The sequence below is a fragment of the Arabidopsis thaliana genome (assembly GCF_000001735.4).
Source record: "Arabidopsis thaliana chromosome 1 sequence".
In the NCBI taxonomy this organism is placed as follows: Eukaryota; Viridiplantae; Streptophyta; class Magnoliopsida; order Brassicales; family Brassicaceae; genus Arabidopsis; species Arabidopsis thaliana.
In genome coordinates, this window is record NC_003070.9 from 5,955,155 (window position 1) to 5,967,450 (window position 12,296).

At 34.6% G+C, this 12,296-nt stretch overlaps 2 protein-coding genes, 1 long non-coding RNA gene and 1 pseudogene across 8 annotated transcripts; 1 reads left to right on the forward strand and 3 right to left on the reverse strand.

Moving 5' to 3' along the window:
• On the reverse strand, positions 1-2,357 carry JAZ5 (jasmonate-zim-domain protein 5). 3 transcript variants are annotated; one of them, NM_101599.3, is made up of 4 exons: positions 1,739-2,357; positions 1,343-1,433; positions 899-1,222; positions 1-731 (listed from the first exon to the last, which is right to left on the reverse strand). In NM_101599.3, the coding sequence occupies exons 1-4, from the start codon at positions 1,914-1,916 to the stop codon at positions 500-502; spliced, it is 825 nt and encodes a 274-aa protein (NP_564019.1). In that variant the 5' UTR covers positions 1,917-2,357; the 3' UTR covers positions 1-499. The 3 variants fall into 3 exon arrangements, with proteins under 3 accessions (NP_564019.1, NP_001320905.1, NP_001320904.1); NM_001332300.1 differs by having other exon boundaries at positions 1,343-2,357; NM_001332301.1 differs by having other exon boundaries at positions 329-1,222; positions 1,739-2,101.
• Positions 2,358-3,473: 1,116 nt separating this feature from the next.
• AT1G17390 lies at positions 3,474-4,497 on the reverse strand (annotated as a pseudogene; the record flags this gene model as incomplete). The annotated part of the gene is made up of 1 exon: positions 3,474-4,497.
• Positions 4,498-5,316: 819 nt separating this feature from the next.
• AT1G17400 (uncharacterized protein) lies at positions 5,317-7,327 on the reverse strand. Of its 3 annotated transcripts, NM_101601.4 has the most exons (6): positions 7,086-7,327; positions 6,926-6,995; positions 6,124-6,734; positions 5,866-6,046; positions 5,718-5,785; positions 5,317-5,631 (listed from the first exon to the last, which is right to left on the reverse strand). In NM_101601.4, the coding sequence occupies exons 1-5, from the start codon at positions 7,089-7,091 to the stop codon at positions 5,766-5,768; spliced, it is 888 nt and encodes a 295-aa protein (NP_173183.3). In that variant the 5' UTR covers positions 7,092-7,327; the 3' UTR covers positions 5,317-5,631; positions 5,718-5,765. The 3 variants fall into 3 exon arrangements, with proteins under 3 accessions (NP_173183.3, NP_001321754.1, NP_001321755.1); NM_001332302.1 differs by having other exon boundaries at positions 5,327-5,785; NM_001332303.1 differs by lacking the exons at positions 5,317-5,631; positions 5,718-5,785; positions 5,866-6,046 and having other exon boundaries at positions 6,095-6,734.
• A 48-nt stretch (positions 7,328-7,375) lies between these two features.
• Positions 7,376-7,752, forward strand: AT1G05307. Its single transcript, NR_138874.1, has one exon. It is a non-coding gene; the product is annotated as an other RNA (long non-coding RNA).
• The last annotated feature ends 4,544 nt before the right edge of the window (positions 7,753-12,296 follow it).

Sequence of the window (12,296 nt, forward strand, 5' to 3'; positions counted from 1 at the left end):
ATGGCTCAGGCCCAATCACTGTCCAAATCAGACACGCCTTCAATGAACTTGAACCTGACAACTAATTACAATAAACACCCCTGAGTTTAGTGAAAACTTGATATACACTCCAATAATAATCATTTTCATAAATTACACCCTAAATAAATTAGAAAGGAGCTCTGATCACTTTCAACCATCTTTACCCGCATTACGATTGCAGTCAGATTCCTCTTCATGTTATTGCAGTCAGATCAATTCACAACTCCTAAATATTCTTCCTCTTGTCTAATTTGCTATTTCTCGCTTAACGTTATGTAATTTAACTCCCAAGTGTTGTACGTAGTTAACTAATTATAATATAACTTTACTATCGTCTATTGTGTTTATGAATGAATATTCAAGTTAGAATAAGATTACATACTGTAGTACAAAGCAAAATAAAATCACTTAGATAAGTCAGAAAAATCGAAACGTTAATCTAAAAACTCAGTTCCTACAAGAAATTTAGCAAATATTACTATAGCCTTAGATCGAGATCTTTCGAACTTTGGCCTTCTTCAATCTTCATAATATCATCTTTATCACCGTCTGATTTGATATGGGCCATGGTTTGACCAATGGCGTTATCCGGCGGTCTTTGTGACGACTGTCCTGCCTCTAGTGGTTGACCGGTTACAATCTCTGGCTTGGGAGGATAACGATGATGACCTGCGTTTTGGTTAACTTGGTACGGAGCCCTAGCCACAGCTCTGCAACAGAAAAATTAATAACGTAAATTACGAGGCTTGTTGAGGATAATTTAGGAGAACTTATATCAGAGGGAGGATCCTTAAACTTTTGAGTTTTGAACTAACTAGAGTGATTGGAAATTTGGAACATTAAAACAAGTTTCAAAAAGTATGATAAGGTTAAATACCTGTCTTTCCGTTTAGCAAAGAATCGATGGAGGGAAGCTCTACGTGCTATACGTTCCACGATCTGATTTTGTTCTTGTTGCTGTTGTTGTTCCTTTGTTAGGTGATTATTATCAGTAGGCTCATTGAGATCAGGAAGAACCATGCTGCTCTTGTTGTTGTTGTTTTCGTCATTGATTGGTGTCTGAATGTTAATCTCAGTCACAGGCTTGGCTTGTTTTGCTACTTCCATAATCTCTTTAGCTTTGTCTACGGGGAACTCATTATATACTAAAACTTTCCCTCCGAAGAATATGGTCAGCTGCGAACTTCCTGGCTGTGATTCACTGCAAACCAAAAACAGATTTCAGAACAAAACCAATTTTAACCGGATTAACCGATTATCCTTTTCTCTAATCTCCAATAACCAAAAACAACAAGTATTCCCAAGGAACAAAAGGAGAGACCTGAGGTCAGCAACATCTTTGACTTTGCCTCCTGATGAGGTAGAGGGTTCGCCTTTGGAATGCCCTGCCTTATGCATCGCATTTTGTTTCCCTGCATAAAGAGAATAAAAACTTTCGTGAACTATAATAACTTTAGAAAAATGATATAGCATCTTATATCTTTGGAATTTTATTAACCACATCTCAATCAATTTCTATATCAACTTATTCGTTATTTTTGTTACTTGTCTTCATAATTACAAGGAGAAATTATTTCTGAAGTAAGGAACTGACTTACAAATGAAGAAACAATACAAAAGTAGTAAATCTGGCAAAAGCAAGTAGTAACAGAACTGAGTTTTTAAAGTACTATTACCAAGTGGCGGCCATGAAAGAAGAAAGAGATAATAAAAGTACCTGGTGGATCGAATTTTCCGGGCAACGCGAGACTGGAATCGGGTTTTCGGTATAAGCCAAGATCAATGTTTCCGAAACTACCCTTCTCCTTCAAGTAACGGCTGAGCAAACTACATCTCCGGGTAAAGTCAGATTTCTCCGGCGCTTGTGCCTTAGCATTTTCATTGCTCGACGACATGTTGTTGTTTATTGAGAAGAAAGAATTCTCCACACTTACTTTTTAAAGATATTCTTTATCTCTTCTTTTCTTTTCTTTTTGTTGGTGCGTGGATTGCGCGTAAAATGGAAGAGTACAAGAGGCTACTAGCTCAATAGCTCATGTGTTTATAAACTCATTCACCCAATAAGTTTCTGTGACTTTAATAGCCTCTCATAAATTAATGAAAACAAAAATAAATAGGAACTTTTTAGTTTCTTAAAAATATTTCAATATATTGTGACCAAAATAGAATTAAACTTCTCAATAATAAATTTATTAACAACAACCAAAAAAACCAAAAAACAAATCTTACATAAAGCCATGAGATTATATCATATTTAGTAATATTCCATCGCATGCATTTTTAACTAGTTAAAGAACTATATCTAGTGTGAAGAAAGGAATTTTCATCCATGATTAATAGTAAGAAAATTAATGTTAATAATCCATCATTGTGCAAGTAATTTATCTATTGTTTTATGAGTTGGTACAACAAATTTATTGCCCTGTCTTATCATAAAAATATGTTCACCTCTTGTTTCTTGTTTGGCACAGTTTAGTTGTCTACCATCAACGGCCAGATTTCAAAATTGGACTACTTTTTTATATATATTTTCGGTTAGAATTTACCGCACGTTTTCCTTACGCGTAACGATAAAAGAGAAAAAGAATAAAGATTTCAGAACCGACGGCAAACGTTATTAAACGGCGTATGTCACAAATTCGTAAAAGACTCGAAATTTGATCGTATTTACAAAATTTGCCCTTCCACAAGAGCACATTACCAACTCCAGTGATGGCATCATCGTAATAGAAACAACTTTCATGGCCTTTTTTTACATCACCGCGACGTTCCTCACGTTAGTTAACAAACTTAACGGCGGTGCGAATTGAATAGTAAGTGGACCAATGTGGGATCCTACCATCAAACCCCTACGAAGTTTCATGTGCCATAAAAATTCAAAGTCTCCGATACGATCCGACAGAAGTTTTTTGATTAAAACACGTGGTTTAAATAGAACAGACCGTCAAGATTGTGACACGTATCGCAATCTGTACGACGCACTAGCAACAGTATCGTGTGAATCGCGTTTTTCCCACTTTCCTATAGAAAGAAAAAAGGAAAAATCTTAAGATCACCTAATCAGTTTGGTCAAAAATAAAATTGATGGATCAATTGACCGAACTGCCCCTTTCACGGATGCCCATAATAATCAATACGTTCGTTGGTTGCTTCAAAACTACGACTCGTTCAAAAAAACGTGTTCGGGGAAAATGATACCAAAGATATAAAAAGTTTAGATGTGACTTAGTTTAATAAGTGTTGTTGATGGGACTAAATGAAGCAAGATTAGAGCAAACCGAGTGATCGGCCAATTGATCGAACCAGATTGTCAAACCGGTTTGGTAACTCGTTACCCCTAGCTACGCCACTACACTACTTGCATTGTTGCAAAGACCAAGTGGCTGTTGTGTTTTGGAAAAAAAAAAAACGTTCTGGGGTTTAGAAAAATTGGGTAGCGAATGGGTCCTTTTGAAAGTGATATTTTTTTTTGTAGAAGAGGGGGGCGAACCCCCATTTTTATTAAAACTGAAAAAACTAAAAAAATTACACTTGAACGTTCCGGGGGTACGCAGACCCCGCTACATCATCGTGAACAATCGACATAACAATATCCGGAGTAGAATTAAACAAATGAAAACCTAACGGTAAAAAAAAAGCATAGTTAGCTAACCCATCCGCGAGACGATTAGCTTCTCTATACACATGCGAAATCCGGACTGACCAGTCCTTTGAAAGTAAGCCATGGCACAACCGCACCAGGAAGGACAGCGGATGCGAATCATCAATCCCTGTCCGAAGAAAACCCACTACCATCTCCGAATCAATCTCCATCTCCAACTGTGTGACACCGCGCTCCCAAGCGATATTTAAACCGTAATATGCTCCCCATAGTTCCGCAAGCGGAGCCGAACAAATTCCAATATTCAACGAAAACCCATAACACCAATTTCCATCCCCGTCTCGAACTACTCCACCTGCTGTAGCTAGTCTCGGGTTACCACGCGAAGCACCATCAGTATTGAGCTTAAACCAACCCACCCTTGGCGGAGACCACGCAATCAATCTCTCCTCCCTAGCTGTCCGCGTCGTCACTCCCATTTTGTGCACATGCGCCTTCCAAACATCCAACGCACGATCCTTAATAAAACGAACCCGATCCCGACACTTCTTGTTCTCGCCAAAGATGTTACCGTAACGCCATTTCCACCCCCACCATATGGCCTGCGAAAAAGTGACCGCCCATGGACAACCATTAATCTCTATCTCCTCTCCTAAATTCGCATAGATCCATTCTAACAGCGATTTCGAAAAGAAAGAAGAGAGTCTCCGTACTGGTAACAAGCGGGTCCAAATTCCCGCCATCGCCGGACAGTCCCGTAAAATGTGTAGAATTGTCTCCTCCCCACTCTCGCCATGTAGAAGACCATGTACCTTTAGACACCATCCACGCTCTGTTATGAATATCACCGACACGGTACTTGCTTCTCAAAATTTTCGACCATAGACTCACATCATCATGAAGTGATATAGTACTATATAACTCTTGTCTTGGTTTTAATAATAAAAACAAAAATGATATTTTCTTTACATTGAACCGAAACGCCACAGATGCTCTACGCTAATATTTGACCCGTTTCAACCTCTCATTACATAATCCACTTCTTTCGAATTTATAATTATATTCCAACACTATATATCACTAAACTTGTAATTGTGTCTTATGTTGTTACTGTTAGAATATTTATATCATTAATAGTTAAATACTCTATTGGAGAATATGGCATGGGCTTGGTGGGAACTTAACATTGATTTTGGGCCAACACCAACCCATATTTTAAGTTACGGTCTTAGAGATCATCATCAAGGCAGTTTTCGTCCTTTGAATGAGAAGATCCATATTATTTTGAAAGCAAAACTTTCGTATTTCAAAAAGCTAATGAAGAATCAAGAAACAATAATATTCCTTTGAAATGTTCGACATTCGTTAGGCACTAACCTTAAATTTCAATCTTATAGACGTAGATTTATATCATATTCTATGTTTTCGAATAATTTTTTTCCAATTGACGAAAAAGAATAATCTATCTTCTTAAAATTTATATATTAATTGATAGTGTAATACCGAATTTATAAACTCTATTTTAAATACACTTTTTACTAAAGTTAAACGTTCAATTTTTTCAAATTTTGAACAAAGCTAGGAAAAGCTATATTCCAATGTCTTTATAGATATGATAATACATCAAGGAGAAACGAGAGAGGAGTATCTCAAGAGTTGACTTGACTCCTACATAAAAAGTGAACCAAAGGCACAAATAATGTAACAAAGAAGAATGATTGAATCTTTATAAGCTGAGGTTATCCACCTTAAAATTACACAAATCACACGCACACAGGTATGTATGTATATCACTCTGACATCTCATATACATATCTACACATGTACGCAATTTCAAGAACATGTTTGGTTCTATGGACACAAATGCCCACAGATCAAATCATGCAAAAAAAGAAGTTAAAAACATTCTGAAACGTCCAGGGCTTAATTTGCAGATGCACCAAAAAAATTCCTCTGAAATGGGAGACTCATTCATTACTTCTTTAAATTTTCTCGAGAAGATTTTGAATCTGCATTAAATGAAAGAGTATCTTGCATGAGTTCATGAAAGAAAAACATTGTAACTTAAGAGATTTTATCGTTGTGTCTTAATTACCTATACTTGGAAGAAGATTTTGCAAGAGCTTGAATGATGAAGGTTGGATCATATCTCGAGAACTATGACTGTAATCAAAAGAAAATAGAATCAGTCGTTTGTTTTTGAGTTTTACTAAAAAAATAATGAGGATCTGATGAAAACTCACAATCAGAATCTGTTTTGACCCATTTATATCCATCGCTACTACTTCTTCTTTCGCTAGTTTCTTCTTCCTCACTCTTCAGTGAGAGCTGTTTCTTGTCTTGCAAGTATCTCTTTGTTGTCAATGATGTTGGTTTCGAGGAGGCTTGAGCATTAATCTTCTTATGGAGCATCATCTTCAACAACTGTAATTTGATTTGATCAGAGGTAGATATTAAAAAAGATATTTACACTACGAATTTGAAATTCGTTCCTAGTTTACCTTCTCCATTCTTGATTCTTGAAGCGTGTCTCTCAAGCTAGGGCTTGGGGCTGTAGAAATCCCATCTGCGCAGACAAAAATCTTCTTGAAAAGATATGAGACAGAGTTCTTGCTTATGTCTCTCTTCTTCTTGTTATTCTTACTCTCTATTGATATCTCTTTGCATCTACCTAGAATAACGTTAATCGTTCGCTCCATATCTTCCTCCTTATTCTCCTCTGACGAATCCACAACAGCGCTAAGCGCATTGCTGATTCGCCTATCCACCTCTAAACTCGATGGACAGTTCAAGAATCTATCTAAAGGAAGATTTTTCATGAGCTCTCTATTCACATCAGACTTCCTTTTCTTAGTTCTTGACAAGAGCTTCATCAACTCTTTCTGCAACTTTCCAACCTCTTCAGGAGTGAAATCCTCAAGATTGACAGAGGAAGAAGGCTCTTCTTCTTGCTCGGATTGTGCCGTACACTTCTTCTCCGCTTCAATCTCTTCATGAACATTCTTGCTCTCGTTTTCGCTCACACTATTGCTTGTTGTACCGAATGTTCCAATAGCAAGCAGCGCGTGAGGCCAGTCGCTAAACTCCTCTCTTGGTTCTTGCTTCACATGATCTAAAAGACAAGATGCAAGACAGCAAAATAATTTCAGATCAAAGACAAGAATCTTGTCAAAATAAGGTACAACGAGATATAATACAAGCAAATTCTACGAGACAAGAATCTCGGGGCATTGTTTACACATATCCCTAGTAGACAATATAATCTTGAAGTTAAGTTTTTATGAAAGTAAGAAAAAAACTTACGAGAAGAAGCAGAGGAAGTGCTTGTTCTGTTATGATCCCCATTAAGCTTGTTCTGCATCCACCCGAAGAACTGAAAACAAAAGCCAGAAGAAAACACTTGAGAAATCATCTGAGAAAAAAGTCAATGATCGAACTAAACACAATGGATTAGAAAACTAACCTTCATGTTTCTTTTTTTCTGACAATTGACTGTAACAGAGAGATCAATGTATATATTTCTCAACTCGAGTTATTGATGAATCAAGATTGGTTATTATAGTGATCAAAAAAGATTAGATTTTTAGACAAGTTGGAGTAAAATTGATGAATTTTATGGTGTTCAAGTTCCAAACTTTGACTACTTAAAAGAGAGAATTTTAAGTAAGAAAAAAACTTTTAAACTGTTCTTGTAAGTTTGTGTTCAGATGTTATCTCACAGTTGCTTCTTTATACAACTCACAAACCCACATTAATGCACACATCCCCACGTAAGCAAACGAGTCCACCAACATTCTTCTATGGCCCATAAATTAATTGTATTACCATTAAAAGTTTAAGCCCCAAAAAACTTAGTTAATTAATTGTTAACCCATGTATCGGAGAGAACGTCACGGCTTTGATCTCGGCTCATACACAGTGGAGCCAACTCAACGATATATAGACTAAAGTTTGATCTGTTTTTACTAGTTGAATCCCTAGAAATTCATTACATTCAATGGTTACTATGGTGACACACGGACACGGAGAGGGTTCTCATGAATTTTGTTAATTACATATATAATATGAACTTGTTGGGACTAGTATTCACATTCCTTTTTTCGTTTGCTCTTCTCTTTCTTTTTTTCACTTTTATTTTGTTCGGTCAGATATTAATTAGTAACTCAATTTATTGTCGATTGAATAAATGAAATTGTGTTATCTGATTCTAATCCAAAATTCTTATATTTATAAGGCTTTAGTCTCTTCTTAATCTGTAATCGAGAAAGTTGGAGAATAATTATTCTGTAACATTGTGTAATATTGGTTTTGGAGAATGCATTTAACCTAGACGGATAACATTTATGTCAATTCAGTGTCATAACTCATAACATACAATGATACAAACTAAACGTCAAAGATAGTAGAGTATAGACAAGCCGGTTAAATCCAAGTTTAGGAAGATCGACTATGCAATGTATTATTGCTCGCCAATTATGTATCCACTATAGTCTTATAGAATATGGGAAAAATTATTAAAATTGGAAAATTAATATAGAAGCTATGTTCTTTTCAAAGAATGAATAGAAAATCCAAAGGAAAAGAGTCAGAAAGAAAGAACGAAAAAAATAAGGAAAATCCACGAAAAGATCTCGTGTCGATGTCCCCTTAAGTCTTTAACCCTTATATATTAGGGCAAATAGTTTTTCAATCTTGTAACTTACATCAAAAAAAAAATACAAACTATTGACTAATATCCATTGCTTAGCTAATCGCCACTCAAACTTGCATGAAGTTTGAAAACCCAACGTAAAAACAAAAGCTATTGAGTTTTTTTAAAACTCTCGAATTCTTGAGTTCTTTTTCTACTCTCGATTATCTAGACTATGAGATCTAAGTGTATATTTAAACGTATTAAAGTATACATTTTTACGTACTGAAAAAAGAGTTGAGAAGTAGACAGTAGACAGATGGAAAGTGAAATTTTATAAATAAGAGTAAAAAAACTAAACCACTGAACGCTTTTTCGTTTATGAAGAAAACGTTGTGGGCCAACCTACACCACTCCAAATCACGTACAATATCCAACCAAAGATCGCCATGTCATACACACGTAAATGGCAGAGGAATAATATGTACACGTGTCTGAGAACAGAGGCTATTTTGGCAATCTTCTGTCGGTCCAAATAGGTCGGGTTGACTTTTAAAGGCCATTACCATATTTTAGATGCGAGTATAAAAGTTTAAAAAACATTTTTTAAAAAAAATTAGTGTATATGATATATATCTAGTATCTATTTAGTAGACAAGTATCTTTTTTTTTGTTAAAATTTATTAGACAAGTATCACTATCAAATAACGTAACAAATCCAAGAGATTCAGATTCTCTTAGTTTTAAGGAGTTCCGGATTTTACATTTTGATAGTCAATGGTTAAGAAGCACATTTTCTTATGGTTTCAAAAGGGGTTGTTTAGTAGCGAAATCGCATTCAAAATGTATTTTTAAGAAAAGATATTATTATTTGTAGTAAGCAAAAATGTGTGTTTAAATTGATATATTGATTGAATACATGACGATATGTTTAAACGGAGTTGTCTCGTGAAATAATCTTATATATAAACGTAGTTGTCTCATTATACTCATGAACGATATACAGTAGATCATTTTTCGTTAACATAAAATTTTATGTATTTGAAAACTCTCATTTAGTTTAGCATCGAAATACTTTCAGTTTTCTGCGAACATATATATATATATATTCGGATCTAGTGGATTCTGATTCCAGATATTAATTTTAGTGTTTCATTTTTGTAATCAATTAATAGATAATACATCTTCGCAATATCCATAGTAAAAAATTCATCCCACCTCTATGGATCGGTCAACTTGCTTACAAGTACAAGATGTGTAAGTAAAATAAAATATAAAATGATCATCACTTACCAATAGAATTTCATGTTACCGAATGAAGTGACATCATTGGATAGCAAACATTTTCTTGGTCTCCATGAAACTTTGTCATTTACTCCAACTTGCTCTCCCACCTTCTCCTCTTTTTTCTTTCTGATCACTATCTTAAACCATTTGATAATTACTTACAAGTATCTTTAACAAGATCGAGACTAACTAAATGTAAAGTTACACATAAATCCGAATGTTTCTAGCGACAAAACACTGACACGCACACAGAATTGATTAAAAGTGTAGTTAATTAAGAATAAGTGGGGACATTGGGACAAGAATTAGGATTAGGGACCACTTTAAACAGTGATTAATATGTGGTTCATAGACTTAAGACGTTGCCTAAACTCTTGTGAATTGTCATTTAACACAAAATCTAGGGAGTTCTTAAGTTGTCTTTGTGATTTTCAAACAGTACACGTGTTAAGCATCTAAATTCTTTAATTTTACTCCATTTTAGAAGCATATGTATTTCTTTTAGGTGGCTGGAAATATATATAAAATAAAATTTATTATGTTGTTAATAGGTGCTCAATCGTCACGCAATTCGTCAGAATTGACTTATATCTTAATTAGTTAAGTGCCCACACGTAATAAATAATAGATTAAGATCCTTCGAATTAAACAGAAACCATGTTGTTAAACCGAACCAGCGTATTACTGTAAAACCTATTTAGTTGATGGCGAGGTTCTTTTTAAATCGTTACTTAAATCTTTTAAAAGAATACGAGTTTGAAATCTAAACCTATTAGTTAATATAGGGGTGTCAAAATAGGTAGCCCAACTCAACTTAACTCATAATCAAATGAGTTTATGATTAAATGAGTTATAGGTTGACCCAACCCATTTAATAAAATGAGTTGCGTCAACCCATAACTCATTTAATTTGATGGGTTGAGTTGTTAAACGGTTTAACCAATTTACGTAATAATTTAATTAATAATTATTATAAAACAATAATAAATAATTATAATTATTAATAATTATTAATTCATTATCATCAAACTTAGAATATTTACGGATTCTAATTTTTATAGGTTTATGTTTTCGGCGGGAAAATTATGGGTTTACGTTTTTGGCGGGAAAATCACGGGTTTACGTTTTTGACGGGAAAATTACAGGTTTATGTTTTTGGCGGGAAAATCACGGGTTTACGTTTTTGGCGGGAAAATTACCGGGCTTACGTTTTTGGCGGGAAAATCACGGGTTTACGTTTTTGGCGGGAAAATTACAGGTTTACGTTTTGGCGGGAAAATCACGGGTTTACGTTTTTGGCGGGAAAATTACAGGTTTACGTTTTGGCGGGAAAATCACGGGTTTACGTTTTTTTGCGGAAAAATTACGGGTTTACGTTTCTGCAGAAAAATCACGGGTTTACGTTTTTGGCGGGAAAATTACCGGGCTTACGTTTTTGGCGGGAAAATCACGGGTTTACGTTTTTGGCGGGAAAATTACAGGTTTATGTTTTGGCGGGAAAATCACGGGTTTACGTTTTTTTGCGGAAAAATTACGGGTTTACGTTTCTGCAGAAAAATCACGGGTTTACTTTTTTGGCGGGAAAATTACAGGTTTACGTTTTGGCGGGAAAATCATGGGTTTATGTTTTTGGCGGGAAAATCACGGGTTTACGTTTTTGGCGGGAAAATTACAGATTTACGTTTTTGGCGAGAAAATCACGGGTTTACGTTTTTTTGGCCGGAAAATTACGTGTTTACGTTTCTGCGAGAAAATCACGGGTTTACGTTTTTTGGTGGGAAAATTACGGATTTACGTTTTGGCGGAAAAATCATGGGTTTATGTTTTTTGCGGGAAAATTACGGGTTTACGTTTTTGGCGGAAAAATTACGGGTTTACGTTTTTGGCGGGAATATCACGGGTTTACGTTTTTGGCGGAAAAATCATGGGTTTACGTTTTTGGCGGGAAAATTACGGGTTTATGTTTTTTGGTGGAAAAATTACGAGTATACTTTTTCTCAATTTCATCGCTTGTATATTTAAGAAATTTGGAAAAAAATGATTTTATTAAATTGGTTTAGATGTGTTGGTTAAACTTAGATTGACATTGGTTTAAAGATTTTAGTTGGTTTAATTCAATTTATAAAACTTGATGGGTTAATTGGGTAAACCATTAACCATTATAACCCAACTCATTTTACTCATTAAACCAATTGACTTAATAACTCATTTGACCCATAAACTCATTGGAGTCAAAATTTTCAACTCATTAGGGTTATGGGTTGAGTTGAGTTGAGTTGATCCATGAATTTTGAGCTATTTTGACAACCATGAGTTGATGCTATCATTTTGCATTCTCCGTTTCAAATGAAACGACAATAGCAAACTGAATTCGATACTACAACATTATTTTCGTGATGCAATGTTAAAGAATTTAGATGAATACACTTGTGAAGATGACATTTTCAGTTTGAAGTAATAATTATTAATTAGTGATCTCCATTATCGCAGGACAATAGATATTAATAGCCTCTTTTTACACTATCCAAATGAAAATGATACTTATGTTTAGAGTTTAAAAGAAACTGTGATCATTGACTATAAAGTTAGATTATGATTGGAACCGATAAAAGACTTATAAAATAATTGTAGTGTCTATAATTGTTTACATAATAACTTAAAATGTGTATAATGCAATCAAAATTACAAAAAAAAAAAAGGAAACATCACTATATTTAATGATTTTTTTTTATCATAGTAATATTTGTATAAATTTAT